Source organism: Sinocyclocheilus anshuiensis, unplaced genomic scaffold, assembly GCF_001515605.1.
Source record: "Sinocyclocheilus anshuiensis isolate Anshui unplaced genomic scaffold, SAMN03320099.WGS_v1.1 scaffold834, whole genome shotgun sequence".
Classification (NCBI taxonomy): Eukaryota; Metazoa; Chordata; class Actinopteri; order Cypriniformes; family Cyprinidae; genus Sinocyclocheilus; species Sinocyclocheilus anshuiensis.
In genome coordinates this window covers 81,948-102,429 of record NW_015540885.1, presented here as the reverse complement: position 1 = coordinate 102,429, position 20,482 = coordinate 81,948, and the positions used below count along the sequence as shown (strand labels likewise).

The 20,482-nt window shown below is 36.1% G+C and overlaps 1 protein-coding gene and 1 long non-coding RNA gene across 4 annotated transcripts in view; one reads left to right on the top strand and one right to left on the bottom strand.

Annotated features, from left to right (window-relative positions):
- The window catches only part of LOC107688646 (uncharacterized), a 24,177-nt gene extending 23,340 nt beyond the window's left edge, over window positions 1-837 (bottom strand). Inside the window, exon 1 of the long non-coding RNA XR_001634251.1 lies at window positions 727-837. This is a non-coding gene — a long non-coding RNA (uncharacterized LOC107688646). The remainder of the gene's footprint in view (window positions 1-726) is intronic.
- A 173-nt stretch (window positions 838-1,010) lies between these two features.
- On the top strand, window positions 1,011-20,291 carry LOC107688645 (epithelial-stromal interaction protein 1-like). Of its 3 annotated transcripts, none has more exons than XM_016486358.1 (11): window positions 1,011-1,348; window positions 4,650-4,708; window positions 6,666-6,749; window positions 6,853-6,926; window positions 7,017-7,100; window positions 8,739-8,812; window positions 10,102-10,189; window positions 14,139-14,222; window positions 14,656-14,729; window positions 16,057-16,247; window positions 19,504-20,291. In XM_016486358.1, the coding sequence occupies exons 1-11, from the start codon at window positions 1,092-1,094 to the stop codon at window positions 19,632-19,634; spliced, it is 1,200 nt and encodes a 399-aa protein (XP_016341844.1). In that variant the 5' UTR covers window positions 1,011-1,091; the 3' UTR covers window positions 19,635-20,291. The 3 variants fall into 3 exon arrangements, with proteins under 3 accessions (XP_016341844.1, XP_016341845.1, XP_016341846.1); XM_016486359.1 differs by lacking the exon at window positions 19,504-20,291 and adding an exon at window positions 16,894-17,113; XM_016486360.1 differs by lacking the exon at window positions 14,139-14,222.
- Window positions 20,292-20,482: the final 191 nt, after the last annotated feature.

The following is a 20,482-nucleotide window of genomic DNA, read 5'->3' as shown; positions in this document are numbered from 1 at the left end:
ATGTAAACATGAAACATATGCCATTACCTATATTGTACTGTGGTACAGTTATGGAGGCCCTTCATAATGCAGAGGTCAACTGCCTGCTCTGCCAGTAGTTAGAAATGGCACTATAGTAAGCAGTGTTTAATAAACAGCTGTTTTACTAAATTCTGCTTTGGTGAAATTCAGCGCAGTCCTGTATCGTGATATGTATCGTACCGTGGCATCTGTATCATGATATATATCGTATCGTGACTTTGCCGGTGATACACAGCCCTACACTGGATTATTACAATTAATGACAAAAGGAATGTTTGGGAATGTAAACTGATATTTCCTACTGACACACTACAGCAAAAGATAGAAATAACTGGCTTAAAAATATTTATTTATTTTTTGGTGAAAATACTAATGGCCTAAGACTTTTGCAGTACTGTATGTATGTATATATATATATATATATATATATAGTATCAATGGCTAATGTATAAAAACTGAAAAAAACTGTGAGAATGAACTGTAAGCGTCACAATGATTAATAAGCCCTTCATAATCATTTCCCATGTCACAACACATAGTCAATCATCAATGGGAAATTTTTGTTAATGCATCAATTTACAGTAGGTGGCAATAATATTCTCTTGCTTGAGTTTCAGATGTGAGCAGCAAGGTCAATACTGGATGAGCCAGGTCAAAATAAAACAGTGTAAATGCTCCGGACTCTCCAGCGCGACATTTACTCACAAGGCGTTTGTCAATATCTGTCTCATTCTGCCCGCTGGATTTCGGTGTATATTCGGCATGTTTCATGAAGCCCCCGTCCATCACCCCACTGGAGCCCGCCATACTGCGGCTGCTGATGACAGAAACAACAGCTACGGAAGCACCAGAGGGACACACTTCGAGCTGCTGCGGGGTCTCGCGATTCTAAAACAGAGCAACGCGTTTCTCAGACCCCAGTTTCATGTGCCCTAAACTTCCAAAACAAGCTGTAACTGCCAAGCATTATATTTATTTATCATGTATTTAAAAAGCTTTCACGCACTATGTGGCATATGAATACTGGTGTTTAGCGGGGAATCCCAGAGAGAGAGAGAGACTTGCCATTAATGCCATTACCAACTCGCTGCCACTCGCTGCCAGTGATCAGCTGTTCTGCTGCGTGTGAAGGTCAGGAATCACGCGACAGAATATACTATAGCATGGATCGATCTACACATCTAAATCATAATTCCGGAGGACGCGGGGCATATAGAGGAAATCCAGTAAATCAAAGGAGCAATATGACGGACAGCGAGCAAACGAATGAATATTATTGTGAGAATAACTCACCTAGTACTTCAAACCCTCAGAATCAGCCAACATAGTAAGTACAACAGTACAATATCATGAATTTGACTCTCGTGCAAGGTGTTTACGTTTGCTATAGCCTAATATTATATATATTTATAAAATAATAGGATATTATAGAAATAAATAGTTTACATTTAAATGTATAAACATTGTTTCTCTTTACATTTTTTACGCTTTAACATTATTCAGATGTAGCCTATCGTTATTTCGATGTGTCTGAGCTAGCGATCGGTCATTTTGGTGATCAAATCGTGTATTTATTTATGTAGTTCCTTCTCGGTTTATAGACCAGCAGATACTTTAGTTTCACTTTCGTTTCTGTCGAAACATTCTGGAGAAGCGAAACTTCCGAAAGGATTATTTACCATGGCAACTTCCGGAATTACTGTCACGCTCACATTTTCTCTCTCTCTTCGAATCATTACGTAGGGATAGTAAATAACAACATTAAAACATATTTAAAAAAAAAAAACACAATCCGATAAATAAATTGTAAAATATCATTAAAAACAAAACAAACAAATAAATAAACACAACAATCCTCTGGTGGACAGTACATAGGCCTATAGGAGGTTTCCACACATATATAAAATAAAAACAGGTCAGGCAGTTTTTTGAGTAAATGTCTTGACTAAACTTGAACATGTCTGCCATCATACCAACTGTTTATAGCCTATAATATAACACTTATTTAAATGTATTGTATATTAAGTACATCCAGGGCTGGATTGGTAATCGGGCATACCGGGCATTTTCACGGTGGGCCGACGCACTTAAGGGGCCGACAGAATGTTTTTTTGTTTTGTTTGCCAAGGACCATCACGCAGGGACAGCGAGCAGCCAGTGGCCCATTGGATTGTCTCCTGTATTGACAGCGTAAACATCCAATCACAATGTGCTAATGACGGAGCAATGAAGTATTTTGCTCCGCCGATATAAAGATCGCTTCACCCCAACTTCTTCCTCGTCGGCTTTTCCCACGTTTTCACAGCAGATTTATCAAGAACAGGCTTGCTCTGCAGTGAGTGATGCGGGCCTAAGAGCCAGGCAGGAGGAGAAGAAGAGAGTAGTTGAATTGGAAAAGTGCTTGATAGGGACTCGCAGGAGGCAGGCATCTAACCTATCCTGATGTGTGTGCGCGGCTGCGCGCCATGAGTGTAGAATGCGTAAACACTTTTTAATAAAACGTAAATTCGTCCCACGCGATTTTTTAGCCAAGTCAAGTCAACTGTTTTTTTTTATTTATTTTTTTTATTAAACTTCAATAAACACAGTCAAAGTACAGTTAGGACTACAATAATACACATGAAAACATAAAACACAAACAAAACATAAAAAAATATATATATGCATACAAAATACACATACAGCCAGGGGGGTGGCCTAAACAATATGTAAATATATTAAAGGTCTTACAAATGGAGACAGTCTTAATTGCTTTCTTATTATGTAAATACAAAATCATCTTAACATAAATTAGAATTTCTTTCTCAAGCTTTGGTTTTATTTGAAGGGATATTAGTAAACCCTTGTTTTTTATTTAATAATTGACTAACTCGTATTATGCCTGCTGAAAACCAATTTACAAAAAAATAATGATTTATTTTTATATAATATATTGTAATTGTTCCAAATTAGGTACCTATGGGGAGAAAAGTTATGTTTATACAATAGAGACCAAGCCAGCAACATTTGTTTATGAAAGCAGGATAAGCTTAAAAAGTCAAGTCAGCTGTGTTCATAGAGGTTTCCATGGGCCAATGCGAATAAAGCTAGATTTAAATAAAAAAAGACAGGATATTGTCGGACCTGACGTTTTATTCTTATCCAAAACAAGATGTGATATGAGTGTGATACATAGGCTACATACATACACACACTACCAGTCAACATGTTTTGAATAGTAAGAAAGATCCAATAGAAAGATCCAAAGATCAGCATTCATATGAAATAAAAAGCTTTTGTAACATTATACATATACCATTCAAAAGCTTGGAGTCAGTATTTTTATTTTATTTTTTATTTTATTTTTTTGGGAAATGATAGAAATTAATACTTTTATTTAGCAAGGATGCTTTAAATTGATCAAAAGTGACGATAAAGACATTTATAATTTTACAAAAAAAATTATATTTCAGATAAATGCTGTTCTTCTGAACTTTCTATTAATCAAAGAAACCCGAAATATTCTACTCTGCTGTTTTCAACATAATAATAATAATAATAAATGTTTTTTGAGCAGCAAATCAGAATATTTGAATGATTTCTGAAGGATCATGTGACTGGAGTAATGATGCTAAAAATTCAGCTTTGCAATCGCAGGAATCAATATATTGAAATATATTCAAATAGAAACAGTTATTTTAAATAGTAAAAATATTTCACTATATTACTGCTTTTGCTGTATTTTGGATCAAGTAAAGCAGAAGAGAATTCAAAATCTTACTGTTCAAAAACTTTTGACTGGTAGTGTGCATATATATATATATATCGAAGTGGTGATGGGCCGCCTGGACCAAAAAATGCCAGGGCCGATTTTTTGTCCCAGTCCAGCCCTGAGTACATCTATAATTTCTTAAGTTCTATCTAAATGTTTATCTTTATTTACATTTTGTACATTGTAAAATATCATGTATTAACTAACTTGTCATTTTTAGTAAAGGAGTAAACATATGGTGCTATCACATGACAAAACTTTACTAAACAAACATCAACTATGTAAATAAAATCGACAAATGATCAGGCAATGCAGCCATAATTGTTCAAATAGTATAGTTCTTTGTTATAATGCAAAGTCATAGTAAATGAATATGTGATATTTTTTAATGATGTGAGAAGCTTTTTGTCATTTAAACTTATTTTTTGATGACAGGATTGTTTATCAAAGTCTTGTAGTAACAATGATTACTCATAATTGCAAATAATAACTGTCATAATATGATATTTTTGCTGGAATGGTTGCATGTTTTTGTAAGGGGAATTCCAATTATAACCAATTTTAACCAATGTCATTGGTTTGTTTATTCAGTTATTATCACCAATGTTTTTTTGTTTTGTTTTTCTACTGTAATGGCTTCTTACAGCTGCATTACTTGGGGGGAGGGGGGGGTATTGTGTCACCATCAAATATGATTGGGATGGAGGGAAGTTCCCCAGAGTTGTTTGTGAAAAATTGTGACTTTACGTAAGAAAAGATGACTTGTGCCCCACCTTGGTTTTGAGACATTGCTGGCATATGAGACTGATAAGTTCACAACATGGATGGAGGATGAGCTTGAAAACAAGTGTACCTAATGCATGCCATTTGCCCACAGTGCTGATGGATATGCCAAGATACCACCAAATGAATCAAGACGGAGCAATCTGCAGAGGAGTAAGTCATGACACGACTGTTGTTGTATTTTCCATCTTCATGTGATCCAGATGTTTCTCTAATTGTTACAATCAAGTGCAATTCCAGCATGTTTATTTGTGTCTGCAAGAGAAGATAGATTTGTTTTGTTGTTGTTGTTGTATCTTAAGGCCTGAATACACTGCACGGCTTTAAAACACTAGACATCATGCTAACTTTGTAAATTGTTACAGAGAAAACGCAGCATAATACACTATAAATGACTGAGTTTGTTCTAAAGACAGCAAACTCACACAGAAACATGTGCATCATTGCAAGGGGAAGCGTGATGAATGAAAACAAAATGTGATCTAAAATTAGCTTAAAATATCAAACATGTTTGATCTCCTCTGACTGGATGGAATCACAGTGTAAAGCTAAAAAATCATAGTCTGTGCCCAGCATACACACTCTTATAAATAAAGGTTCCAAAAGGGGGGCTTGCGGCGATGCAGTAGAAGAACCGTTTTGGGTTCCCTTAAGAGCCTTTCGGTCAACAGTTCTTAAAAGAACCATGCTTAGTGTGTGAAGTACATTTTAAAAATCAAAACAACCTTTTTACTATAAAACATTTTTTTTTTTGCAATGGAAAGTGTTAGACAGACAGATAGATTTAATCCAAAAATTATAGTTTGCTTAACATTTACTCACCCTCAGGCCATCCAAGATGTAGATGAGTTTGTTTCTTCATCAGAACCGATTTGGAGAAATGTAGCATTACATCACTTGCTCACCAATGGATCCTCTGCAGTGAATGGGTGCCGTCAGAATGAGAATCCAAACAGCTGATAAAAACATCACAATAATCCACAAGTAATCCACGCCACTCCAGTCCATCAGTTAACGTCTTGATGTTGCAAAAGCTGCGTGTTTGTAATAAACAAATTCATCATTAAGTGGTTTATAACTTTAAACTGCTGCTTCCAGCTAAAATATGAGTCCTCTATCCATAGTATTTTCTCCAGTGAAAAAGTCATTTTGTCTGAATCGGGAGAGAAATATGCACAGATCAAGCACCGTTAATAACGTTAAAACAGTCCAAAATAGTTCTAAGCAAATATGTCGGTGGATTTTGATTTGAGAGGACAACAGGGGATGGACTTTTTCACTAGAGGAAGTGTTATTATAGATTATCATGGACTCATATTTTGACCAGAAGCAACTCAACTTAAAACCTCTTAATGATGGATTTGTTTCTTACAAACATGCAGCGTTTCTCTGGACAAGATGTTAACTGATTAATTGGAGTGGTGTGGATTATTGTGATGTTTTTATCAGCTGCTTGGACTCTCATTCTGACGGCACCCATTCACTGCAGAGGATCCTCTGGTGAGCAAGTGATGTAATGCTAAATTTCACCAAATCTGTTCTGATGAAGAAACAAACTCTACATCTTGGATGGCCTGAGGGTGAGAACATTTTAGCTAATTTTCTTCTTGCGTGAACTATTCCTTTAATCGAGTGGTGCCCAATCCTGTTCCTGAAGATCTACAGTACCTTCCTACAAAGTTCAGCTCCAACCCTGATCAAACACAATTTAACCAGCTAATTAAGATATTCGGGAGCACTTAAAAATTACAGACAGGTGTGTTTGATCTGGGTTGGAACTGAACTCTGCTGGTAGGTAGATCTCCAGGAACAGTATTGGGCTCCCCTACTTTAACCATACACTCCGTGAAATCTGTCAACTCCGCATTCCCAAAATCTGCAGACTAACTCAGACTTTTGGGGTGGAAATCTGTGGGGGAAAAAACTGGACAAAAGCTGTGTAGTGCATTCCAGCCTTTAATGTATGTCTGTCTTAAAAACTGTGTGTATTAAGTAGTCATTTATTAGCGTGCACTTTGCAAACTTCCAGTTGCCAGTCCTGAGCTTCAGCCATTGTCACACTATCCCATTTGTGTGTAGAAATGAAATGCATTTCTTTCTCTTTCTGCAGTTGCACAGGAAGAAGAGGAGAATCTGAGGAGATGGAAAGAGGAGAATCGCCCTGGTCCCATTCAACTGGCTCCAGAGAGACTAGGTAATGTGGAGATGAAATATATGGAAGTCCTGATCTGAAAGAAAAAAAGACACAAAGCAAATGAACGAAACATCAAAAGTCGCTAATGTATTCACTCTCACAGGTGGTGCAGTATCACTGGCAGAAGTCAGACAGAGACAGCAGGACGAATCACGCCATTCAAAGCTGAGAAAAAAGGTTTAGGAGTACCTGTTTAAAATTTCTGATTCCTTTCTCAAATACTTGTGGTATGTTGCATACTTACAGTGCATTTGCATATCTCTACAGCTTCGAAAAGAGGAAATGGATAAAAAGACGAGACAGGCAGAGGAGGAGGAGAATGAGAAGATGAAGGCCATGCAACGAGAGAAGGTACAGCCCAAGAAATTGTTTACATTTGACTTTTTATAGCATTTCTGCAGGGCATTGTGTTACTCTCATATATCTGCCAAACTTCGTTTGGTCATCTTGCTTGTGTTTGGATTCAGTGCTTTTTTTATGTTGCCTTTGTAATTCAGACTTTATAACTCCAGATGTCACTGCAGGCAACATCCAAGTTATCATATTCTTTGCAATTAAATACTATATCAGACTTCAGTCTTCAATGTTGCTGCTGCATGAGCTTTACGTGATTGATGAGTCTAATTATTTGAGCAACCACAGTTCATTTGCTAAAACACACTCCAGTCATTGTTTGGCAGTTCTCATAGTGTAATCATGGTTTACTTTAGGGATCTCGGGATTGTAGATAAGCTTGGAATACTGTAATACTGGAAATGAAAAACAGTTGAAAAAAAGGTTTTTAATTAGATTAGATTTAACTTTATTGTCATTGTGTAGAGTACAAATACAGAGCCAGTGAACTGCAGTCAGCATCTAACAAAGTGCAATCTGGGAATGACAAAAGAATGACAACACTATGAAAATATGTGGTTCAAAAATGGAAAAGTTAAATGCAAAAATTAACATTCTGCTAAAAATGTTGGGACATAATATAAATATAATTAAACAAAATAAAGTAAATATTAAAATATTAAAATAAGTAATTACAATATAAAGAGTCTGCACTATTTAAAGTTCAGTAATCAAACAATTTAATCAGTTTAATGAAAAATGTTGTATTAAATTAGAAAAATGCTAAACTTTCACTAGTGGTCTCAGATGGACAACACTGTATTTTTATATTTCTATACCTTTATATGGTTACACTTTATTTTTAGGATCAATTCTTACTATTAACTACCTACTAACTATGACTTTTGCCTCAATAAAATTATAATTATTTAATCTAATTATTAATAGTTAGTAAGGTAGTTGTTAAGTTTAGGTATTGGGTAGGATTAAGGGATGTAGAATATGGACATGCAGAATATGTGCTTTATAAGCATTAATAAACAGCCTATATGCTAGTAATATGCATGCTAATAAGCAACTAGTTAATAGTGAGATTTGGTCCCTACACTAAAGTGTCACCATATATATTTATTGATGGCAAATGTCCAAATGACATTGAATGTAAAGAGAAAATGTGCAGTTTAGTTATAATGGGTTATAAATGCCAAATGATCATTACACTGCAAATGACATGGTGCTTTAGAGATGCCATTAGCTGAAGAATGAGAAAATGGCAGGAATAAGTTTAATACGTGTAGAATAATAATAATAATAATAATAAAATACTCTCCCTGGTAATAGAAAAATATACATGCATGTGTTTGGAAAGCTCAATAAAATCAATGAATATGGAAACATCTGTGGCACTAGCTAAATAAAATTGTAAAAATACTGATTGATTGTATTCAAACAGGTTTCCCACTGTCTGCCTGGTCAGACTGCTTAAACAAACTGAGTAATGTTGCTATAGTGCCACAGAGCCACAATGTTTACACTTTTTGGAGGACTCAATCTACAAATGGCTTACTTATAATGTAGTTCATTTGCATATTAAGCTGAAAGAGAATAAAGTATTTTAACATCTAAAGTGCACATATCCTGTTTAATGCATTGCAGGCCAATAAACTAGAGATGAGGAAAAAGCAAGACGATGAACAGAGACAGAAGCTGTACCAACACGACAAGCAAAGGTACGTCAACATTTTTCCTAGACCTTGCCAGATTTAAAGGAACACTCCGGCTGAATGGATTCGAAAACGGTAAAACTCAACTGTTTAACTCTAGGGGAGTTAGAAAATGAGCCTATTTTCAAAAATAGTGGAGTGTTCCTTTAAGGTGTGCTTTGTTTAAAGGAGGAAGTAGGATGTTAAACTGCACTATTGGCCATTATCCAAAAACAATAAACCTGAATGCACAGGTTTATCCTTGGCCCAAGTTCAGTGAAATCTCTGCCTTTTGTTTAGAGCCTGTGAAGAGATTATTCAAAACCATTGCAAGGAATCCTACAAGATGCTGCTGGGAAGCTTCTGTCATCATTTACCATTGTATCATCACAAACCCATTTAGCTTTATTTCCTCCACCAAAGTCACATACAAAAGAAGAAATTTGATTCTCATGCTGTTCTTTATAATACAGTGATAGCAAAATGTGACTTGAGATTAAGTTCCAATTTGGCAAAAAGTAAATAAATAAATAATCATAAAACCATTATAATTGTAGTCCATAAAAAAATTCTGTACTATATTCTAAGTTTTCTAAAGTGAAACGATCACTAAGTTTTTGTTAATTAAAATTGTTCCCTTTTTAAATCCAAATCATACAATTTAAATATGTGCATATTCATTTTGGCAAATTGCGATTGGTTACAAAACACAGAAGAACCATATTTGAGTTCTAGAGCTTTTTATTCATATTATAAAAGATGTCATTATGCATAGTCATAAAATATATATATTATTCAATTAACATTTTATTATCTATAAAATATATATTTATATATTATTACAAAAATTAACTAATCACACAATTTTCTGTAAATAATCATGATTAATTACACCTAACATTAAAATTTTATATCAGAAATATATGTTCACACTGAATATTCAAATTCATGTGGAAAACGTGGAAACAGCATTATTTTAAATATAAGATATTTTAAATATTTGTTAATTGAATCTATGAATGAAGGCCAGTATAGCATACTGATACTGATGCCTGTATAAAATGATTTTTTTAATTAATTTCATTGTTTTAAACACACGAATGAGATTTGAGAGCAGCCAAGATAGTCAGTAAAAAGGAACTTAAATTGCTCAAACAACTTACACACAGTTCGGTGTGTTTTTTTTTTTTGTAATTTCTGGGAGAAAGAAAATCATATGGGTTTGGAACAACATAAGGCTGAGTAAATGATGACAGAATTGTCATTTTTTGAATGAACTATCCCTGTAATCACAATTATGTTTCTTCCTCCTGCAGGAAAGCTGAGGATTTTCTTCAAAGAATTGAGAGGTCCAGCACTACTGTTTCTATGGCAGCAGGGAATTCCATACCAGCATCATCCTGGGTAAGACAGAGGCCAAAAATGCACTGCGTGCTCCATAGGCCTGAGTTCAAGCCTCTTGTGCATAGCTGTGGCACTGGGGTTACAGCCCAAGGCACTGGAATAATTCACACCAATTGATCTCTCTTTGATACATGTTTTCAAAGCAAACAGCCCTCACTCGGGAGCTTTCATTGACATGGCATGTTGGACTGCAGCAATGAGTCAGCCTGCTGCAGAGCTTGGTCCCCTCCAATTATCTCCTCATTAGCCTCACACCGGAGATCGCTGACTGAGTCCATCATAGAGCTTCCTCAGTTGTAAACATGCAGACTTCCATTTTTACGGTCAGCCAGCGCAAAGACGCAAGTGTTGCTTCTGAATGGTGAGGCAAGCGGAGTTCAGGGGACTTCCCAGAGTTCACAGTGAGCATGTCTCACAAAAGGCAGAGAGGGGTCGGTGAGAATGCAACAAAAAGAGAGACTGGGGTGGAATAACCTGTATGGTTTTATTGAAAGTACCTGGAAAGGAGCCAGTGTCTGAACCTGTGACATAAGCAGGCTGACAGGATGTGTTTAGAGACGTTAATTACATCTAACCCACATGATTTCACTTGAATTTTAAGCAGGTTCGGTATGCTTCAGAATGCTCTTGTGGTCACCAAACAATGAGATATAGATCATGCTGTGCCTGTATTTTTTATTTTTTTTTGGCCAACCTTTTCTAAAACGTTCTGCTTGAAGAATCATTAAAAGCATGAAAATCTCAACCATGCTGGAGGCAGCAGAATTTCGTTTCATTAGGGGGTAATATTTAATCCCTAATTCTCAACTGGGATATCTTTGAGTTCAGCTCATGAAAAATGGGGGCAAAAACAAAAGTGTTGCGTTTATAATTTTGTTCAGTGTAAGTCCCTATTATATAAAGTCAAATCAAACGCAAATTAGCAAAATAATTGAAATCAGGACATCATAACAAGATTTTTAATGCTTTTGAAAGAAGTCTCATATGCTCACCAAGGCTGCTTTTAAAACAGTAATATTGTGAAATATTATTACAAGCTAAAATAACAGTTTTGCATGTTAATGTATTTTAAATTGTAATTTATTCCTGTGATGCAAAGCTGAATTTTCAGCATCATTACTCCAGTCTTCAGTGTCACATGATCCTGTGACATTTCTTACTATTATCAAAGTTGAAAACAGTGCTGCTGAATATTTTTGTGGAAACCATGCAATTTTTTTCTTCTTTTTTTAGGATTCTTTTAATTAAAAGTTCAAAAGAACAGCATTTATTTGCAATAGGAATCTTTTGTAACATTATAACTGTTATATACTGTCACTTTTGGTCAAGTACTAAGGTTCCCTTAGTACATCATTAATTCATATTGCATATATACATCATCTGCAGCATGCCAGTCTATTAGCAGCTTACAATGACTTTGAGATATCGTTTTCCTACTTCCTCCCCAGCTCCACCTGTCTAGATCTGGTACAGGTATAAATATACTGTATGTCATGGCAAATATATTCAATATTCAAATTGAGAATATTTTTTCATTGCAAAGCAATGTCATATATTACAACACATTTATTGTTTTGTAGTGACAAAAGTGACTGCAGTGTCATCACTGACAGAGGCCTACAATTTCACGTAATGAAATATATCAAATGTTAGGTAACATGTCAAATAGAGGAGTTTGCTGCAGGGATTTTTTTTTGACACATTTAGTGGCAATTTGCCCTGAGCCCTGGTTAATTTCTGACCATGACTGGTGGGGATTGAGGGCGGGGCTGACCATGAGAGGTTTAAGGGCTGCAGCTTATGTCAAACCACTAAAAGTGGCATCTGACAGCACTGTTAAAAATCGGAATTGTCTCGTGTCAAGCAAAGAATGTTTTGTTGTGCGGCTTTCAAAACTGGTCTGCAATTGTTCCCTGTTTGAGACTTTCGAGGACTTCTCTCTGGATGACTAATGGGGAAAATCCCTCTAATAGACAAATCGTGCATTAGGACTGTAGGGCCATCCTACACAACACATGCAACATTATTATTGACTTAAGTGGCTGGACAACCTCCAGGCCAAGTAATGAAATGATCCAACCTAAATGTCGTAAGCCCGCCGATCAAAGTGTTTGTGGAAAGACGGGTTCTTGATGTGGTTTTGTGGCCACTGAGAATTGTTATGCTTTCAGTGATGCTTCCACAAGACAGATTAATCTCCTCCATATCCTCTGTTTGTGCAAAGGATCCTTTGTATTGGCTTCCCAGGATGCCAGGCCCAGGTCGTCCCACCTATTCCCCTTACTCTCTGGCCATTTCAAACAGAGCAGCCCCTGCCTGCTTTCCCCGGGCCGTCTGACCAAACACACAAAGGATCTCTTCAGCTTCCAGGCTCTCTGTTCGCCTCTCCTTAAAGAGTCTTTCTGAACAGGGCCATGAGAATCTTAGAGAAACATCACAGCTGACACTCAGTTTTGCACTGAAATATGTGATGGGCTTGCCCTCAGGGGTCGTACTGTATGGACAAAGGCTGGGATCCAGTGTGGATTTGTCTGCTCTGTTTAGTTGTTAGACAGTAAAACCCTCTAAGAGAAATTTCATATTTAAAGCACTACTGTACACCCTAATATTTAAAAATTAAATAAGAAATATATTATTATTATTGCAATAATACTATTATACTGTAAAATAAATAAAAGTATTATTATTATTATTAAACTGTATATAGAGCAGCATTTACTGTGAACCATTTTGCTCTGAGACACTGAAAACAGTAGATCATGAGCTGCTCACGTGTAACTGAACACAGTGGCATGCTAAGCAGCCAATTATCGTCTAATTATCAGTGAGTATCGGTTTGCTGTTTTTCGTAGTATTTGGTGCACTGATTCATGAAATACATATATTTTAAATGGATTTGAAAATGCAGTCTTTTTTCCCCTCAGATTTAAACAATTCACATAGGTCAAACTTCAGGTCATAAAAAAAGGAAAACCGTATAAATATGGAATAATCACATCCCTGATAGTATTAAGCTGTTGTTCAGAACTTTATAAATCTTAAAGTTCTGGATGTTGATAACTATTTTACTTGCTTATAACTGCCCCTGATGTCTTTAAACTTGCAAATTTTGTCAAATCCATTGACTGGTTCTTCTTCAAGTTTACCACCCTTTGTTTTAATTCTTAATTGCCTTCTTAATATTTTCCACTGGACTCCCCAGTGTCCTTGCTCTTAAATGGTTCATAAAGCCAACCAGTCAGATTAGAGACATTTTTATGTGTAGTACACTCTAAAAAAATTATTGAAAATAAATTAAAGGTAAAATACCTTGAAGCATGGCCAAATTTGATCAGGATCGTTCCACACACATATAAATGAGCATATTTGGCCATGCTTCAAGGTATTTTTAAATGTCTAAGTGTCACTTGCACCGTGAGAATTGCATTTTTAATACAGAGTGTCAAGTTCAAAATGGCTAAACTTTTAAAAATGCACCTTGAGATGCAAGCATTCTATTCCCTTATGTTTTTGAACACAAAAATTCATCGTTTGTGAACAGCGACTAAAGGTGAGGCCACATTAGTGAAATTGCAGTGAAATTTCATGAGCAAAAAAGGTCCACTGTCTCTTTTCAATAGTGTAGAGATGTAAGAAGCACCACTCACACAGAAGTCACTTCCAAACCAAGCAGGTTTTTGTTTCTCAATGTGGCGAATTAATGTGACCAACTTGAAAAGGAGCAAAACTTGTGGAAGTTTTTTGCCCTCACGTGAAACTCCCAGTCGTGCAGATTCCTATTAGAATAACTGGATTTCGCACACAAAATTTCTCGGAGCGACGACAAATGTGATCACACCTTAAGAAACATGTTTAATCATGTATTTTTCAGGGCATTCAAGAAACCCAGCATAGTCAAAAAAAAGGGCTCATTCCTACATTTCATTGTGTGACCACTATTTCTTGACAGGCTAAATGTCATGAGTACAGGGAAGCCAGAAAAGAAGAGGAGAATGCTGACTTGCTTAAGAAGAAAGAGGAGCAGAGGAGAAAGGTAAAGAACAGAGGAAGTGAAACAGATGGACTGAACTTACGAACATCACCTCCACTTTTGGTTCGCAGGAACACCATAGCTAAATGTCTGGGCTTTGCCAAGAAAAAGAACTAACTCTGCCTAGCATGTGCTATTGATTAGCATGTTCTCAGTTATAGAAGGTAGTCATGGATGGAGTACCATAGGTGTTTTCCAGCTGGCTGTATAGTGGTATTTCTGTGGCTTTGAATGCCTCTATGTCGGTCAAACATGGACTTAATTCACTGATATGCATCGAAGACAAAAGGTCAGCCTGACCTATCATGTTGATATTGTTGTTTATTCATGCAAATATGCAATTAAATTGTTATAGCTACAGACCTTGAATGCCTTTACATAAGTAGAGGATACATTTCTGTTGGAGATGAAATTTTCATTAACTTAATATTTCCAGGCAGAAAGTTTGGAGGAACAACAAAAACAACAGGAGGAGGACAGGAAGAGACGGACTGGGGCTGACCAACGGCGGTATGGCGCCTAATCATGACAGACCGCTAAAAAAGCCATGACTGTCAGAATTAATAAAGGAGTCTGAGATCACTAGTAAAAATGCTTATATTATGCATTTTTCTAATTTGATGCCATTTTTTCATTACAAATTATATTGTCAACATTGCAATTTGAATGAAAAGTTCAATTGGAAAAAATAGCATGAATTTCAGAATCCCTTAGTATTTTGGTTGCTTTAATGACTCCACAATGACTGTGTGAACTCCACAAGCTTGTGTAAAACCTGATAATCAGGTTCTCCAGCATGATTTGAGATGATTCAGAGGAGCATTGTGTGTTAAAATGATGCCAAAAGAAAGAAAGAAAGGGAAAAAAAACATCATTAACCTGTCATGTATGATCCCCATTTCGAACTTGTATATACCCTTGTGAAAAAGAAGTAAAGAAGTACACTTTAGTGAAAAAGTACTTATTGCAGAAATAGCATACTTTAATAGAATACACTTGTGTAATGTAAGAACGTAATGTTTTGGACACTTAATTGTTAATTGCAATTACATGAAAAAGTATTATAGTTTAAATGTATGCAATTAGCTGAATGTTAATGTGCTTTCTGACCACTTAAGTAGGACTTAAGTACATGTTTATATATAATTTCATCATTCTATTGTCTTTGAAATTTGGTTAAAGTGTACTGCTGAATGTACTGACAAACATTTAACTAAATATACTTCAGTGTAATTTCTGTTGAACTTGTATGTCATGTATTTATAAACATATATTTGTAACTGCATATTTGTAATTAACATTTCAAATGTTCTCTTTAAATGTAGCATATTGAATAACACACTACAGTTAAAATTATAATTACTTTACATGTGTTTAGCATGTTAGTCAACATATCAAAATAAGTGTACTTTAAAGCATGACAAAAGATTATTAAAACATAATGAGGTAAAATGTACTGTAAAGTAAAATGTTAAATTTGAAATGATTACAAAGTGTGTTAGGAAACTCTTTTAGTACACTTAAGTGGTCTTTTATTAGGTTTTTATCTGTTAGTATTTTTAATATACTTTAAGATTGTAAGCACACTTCAAGTGCACATTCAATACATTTAAGCATATTTCTTTTTCACAAGGTTAGAACCCTAGAAACAGTGCAAAACAGTTCTTTATTTTAAATGTATCGAAATCCTAAAATGTGTTGTACAGTTCTAAATTAGAAAGATTTGGAATTTCAATGTGGTCTCAGACATCTGAACACCTCTGTACTAATCAAGTAGGAGTACTTCATTGCTCAGAACAAGTTGTGAACCGTTCTGATTATGGATTACTCTCTTCAGGGTGAACATGGCCTTCCTAGACCGTCTGGAGGCGAGTAATTCAGGTAGGGTGCCTAAACCCGTGACCCAAACCCCTGAAAGCAGTAATATCTGTCTGGATGATGACGATGATAATGACAAACCACAGGATACAGCCCTATCCACAGTACCCAACCCATCACAGGTCCACACAGACAGTGCAGAGGAGGATGGTGAGTCTTAAACTAGATTTATATGCATCTTCCATGGCACTGTGTGTGTTTAGGTCTGTTTCATTTCACAGCACCTCTGGAAACGTCTCCATTGCGTTGACTTCTCGAGTCTCAAAGCCTCCGCTTGTGTGCGATATTAAACAGATCTCACACCCCCGGTGCTGGACGGCATAGCACATTGTGTAAATAAAAATGTCCCGGCACTCCAGACACGTGATGCTTTTAGATCCCACTGTAATATACAAAGTGCCTGCATGAGAGGTTAATGTAAATGAATCTGTAAACGACAAACTCATTAGCGGCAAGCTGCATGGTTGATGTGTTTTTACTCTAGATTGTTTTGAGGTCCAAATTGCCTGCTGTAAAGTAAACTCATTTAGCCTGAGAGAAGCTTGAATTATTGGCATGCATGTCTGACAACAGATTCATCAATTGTATGTATGAAGCAACTGCTGCAAAAACATTGGTTAGCTCTTCGAGATCCAGTATGGCTGCATTGTCATTACTTGGAAATGTGCCATTCTGTCTTCAGACTTGCCCTGCTGTAGTGTGGGTTAAAGAAATAGTCCATCCAAAAATGAAAATCAGTCAGTATTTACTTACCCTCATGTCGCTGTAAACCCGTGCGCTTTTATTTTTTCTGCAGAACACACAGGGAGAATCATAAAAAGACAGCATTCATACAGCATGTCTGTCACACTCTAAAAAGGACTTATGTCCTTAAGCACCAGTGCACCGTAAATGCACCGTTAAAGGTATGTATTACTACTCTAAGGTACTAACATGCTAATTTTAGAGGTAAATAATGTACAAAGATACCCCTTCAATGGTACTGCCCCAGTGACAAGCTGTTGTATCCCCCTTTTGCACATTTTTTCTTAACAGTGTATTATGGTACAGGTTGGACTTCAATAGCATCATAAAAATGTCATTGGTTCTCACAATCAAACTATCTGATTTCATTTGAGAGAGTTTATTGAACTTTTATAGTGTCCTTTTTGGAGTGTTAAAAGAAAAAGAGCTACGTGAAGATTTAAAACTTCATCTGTGTTCCACTGAAAAAATAACAGCGTTACAGGTTCAGAACAACATAACAGTGAGTAAATAATTTCTCCTTTGATGGACTGATCATTTTAAAACCAAAAAAAAAAAAAAAAACAATCTTATACTAAATTTACTTCCTATCCGGGAATGGAGAACTATTGCTTATTCTATTCTGACAAACAGTCATGGAATTGTATGATTCATACATATTGCTTTAGCCTCCTTACTGGGATTTGCAAATGACTTATGGTCCGATTCAGCCTGAATCTAGCTCCATATGTGGAGATCTTCACCTTTTTTTTGCCAAGAGGTGTGGCTGTTACGGCCAGATTTCCCATCTGTGTGATGGTGTGAGACTAATGTGCCATTCACGTTGAAACAGTCTGCATATCTTCTCAGATGCCTGATGACACATTATGTTTGTGTGCTCAGCATCACTTACATCTGAATCACCGCAAGGACCAAAGGTTGAGGTTTGGGGTCAGCCAGGTCCTCCGATTCTCAAACTCACACCTCTGTCTCTGATTACCAGAAACATTAGATGTGTTTGTCTCAGAACCAAGAGAGTCTCAGAATGACCTTTCGTCTGGCTGCGGTTCTTCTTACTCACGGACCTGCCCTGGCTTATAATGCTTCAGAACATGAACACCATAAGTACAGTTAACAGGCTGAATGATGAGTTATTAGATGCTTTCTATGTTTAACGCAAGACACTACAGGTGAATAGAGTAAACATTAACTAAAAGATATCACCATACTTTCCCCATTTGAATAATAACAGTAAATTAAAACAATTGTTTTCTTTTACAAGTTTTCTGAAATCCACTGTTTAAATATGCAATGAGGCATTGTCTAATTTTATATGCAATTATTTGCATATATTTTCATAACAGAAATGTGAATATTGGATAAAGCCAGGTTCAAAATCATTGTTTCATGTTGTTGACATATTAAAGCCAAAGGTGTTTACAAAGGGGATTTTGGATACCTCTTTTTATTACTCCATAAATCAGAAAATACTATCAACAGTCAGAAAAAAAGAAATTTTCACCATGTTTTTAGGCATTAAATGTCAAATATATATCATGCAAATTAAATCTGAACAAACCCCTCTACAAAAACCTTCAGAATATAGATGGAAATAAAACTGGAAAGTGCATTTAAGTGCTACTGAAGTGGAGATTTCTGGCTAGAATTTTTTTTTTTTTTTGAGAAAACAGCCTTTAAAGATATGTATTGTAATTGAAATCCACAGATGCAAACAGATCGTCAAATAATAAATGATCAAATGTCTATTTTGTATGTTTTCTTTCTATTAGCCTGATGGAAGTCAAGTTATCAAAGCAAAATAGCCCAAAATCTCAAAATTGACCACTGCCTCTAATGTAGATTCAAACTGTATATTCTTAAAGGTGAAGTGAGTCATTTCTGCCCCACTAATATCACTGAATGTAACTGCTAAAATAATGACTTCTATTTTCCGAACAGCTCTACCCAAAAATCAACCTACCAATGAATTACTTATACAGTTGGCGATATTAAACTATGATAAAAAATACCCACTTCACCTTCAATTATGTTTCTGTAGCTCAACTGCTAAAGCATAGTGCTAGCAATGTCAAGGTTGTTGGTTCGAGGCCCTAGAAATACATATAGCTTACCAATAAAATGTACACCTTGAATGAATGCTTCTTTCTCTTTCAATTACTGTCATGAGTATTCTGCTCCTTTCTCCACTTGCCTAATTTAATTTATTTTCTGTTGGCTTTTATGTCCAATGACGGCCTTCCTATCTATCCGGCATTCTTGGGATCTGTGTGTATGGGACATCTGTCTGCCATAGTGCTAGTTTTGTCCATTAGTGTGTGGTTTGTGTGGGATCAAGATGCAGTTGTTTGCGGAACAGGCTGGCAGAAGCACTGCGGTGGAGCCGAGTTCTCCCACCCTGTCTGTCCTGCTCCATGAACCAGATGAACCAGCAGGGAGGTCAATCTTGCGCTGCAGCGCTGCATAGCTGCACATTATTAGAAGGATGTGTGTGAGAGATTCAGCATCCGAAGTCTCTAGGAACAAGTGACCATGTTGCTCATAATTTTTTGGCAGCCTCACGCTCGCATTTTGTGCATGGAAATGCTAACGTAGAGTGATTCAGCTATGGAGATATTAGTTAAACTACTGTACATTAACAATTTGTTTGTGTTTTTCCTTGTAGATCATGACCATATGTGGACCCTGATCAAACTCCAGAATAGGTTTCCATACTATGAGCGAGATATGCTGGAGGAGATCGTCAAACAGTGCAATGGCAATTACCAGCAAGCATATGAGCTGCTTGATGTGTAAATACTTTGTCGTTTTGATCCTGAGTGATAGATTGATCCCAATGTTGTTTTGTGATTAAATAATGATTTTTGGGTGAAGTGTCCCTTTAATTAATGAAGGTGGTGAGCTCTACCTAGTGTCCTTTGAACTGAAACAAAAACTTGTTTTTTTAGTTTGTGCAGTTATTTTTGCTCTGACACTAAATCGACTGACACGTAGTCACAGAGAAAAGAAATCAAAACAATGAATCAAGATTTCAGTCTGCTGTGAGAACATTTATGGATCCCATGAGTACAATTCACAGGCTAAATGATGTGCGTTCACAAAATCCAGAGGCTAATTTATAATGAGGTAAAGGACTAGAGGAATTCTGAACTCATCCACCATAGGGATGGACAGTGAAAAACCCAACCATCATACAGATCATTAGCTTCCTGAATGCTGTAAAGGTTTCTGCTAAATCTGCATGTATTTAAAAAGGCTGCCTCTATGTATGTGAAATAGAGTGCAACAGTCGGGTTCCTGAAGTAAAAATCCCATCCATTTTCTCCATGGAGAAATGATTTTTATATTTTAACAATAACTTATAAACTGTTAATGGCAGACCTACTTTGAGCTACGAGGTTGTTAAAGGGATAGTTCACCCAAAAATTAAAATTTGATGTTTATCTGCTTACCCCCAGGGCATCCAAGATATAGGAGACTTTGTTTCTTCAGTAGAACACAAACGAAGATTTTTAACTCAAACTCTTGCAGTCTGTCAGTCTTATATTGGAAGTAAAAAAAAGAGTACTTTGAGAGTAAAAAAAACATACACAAACAAAACCAAATTAAACCCTGCGGCTCGTGACGATACACTGATGTGTAAA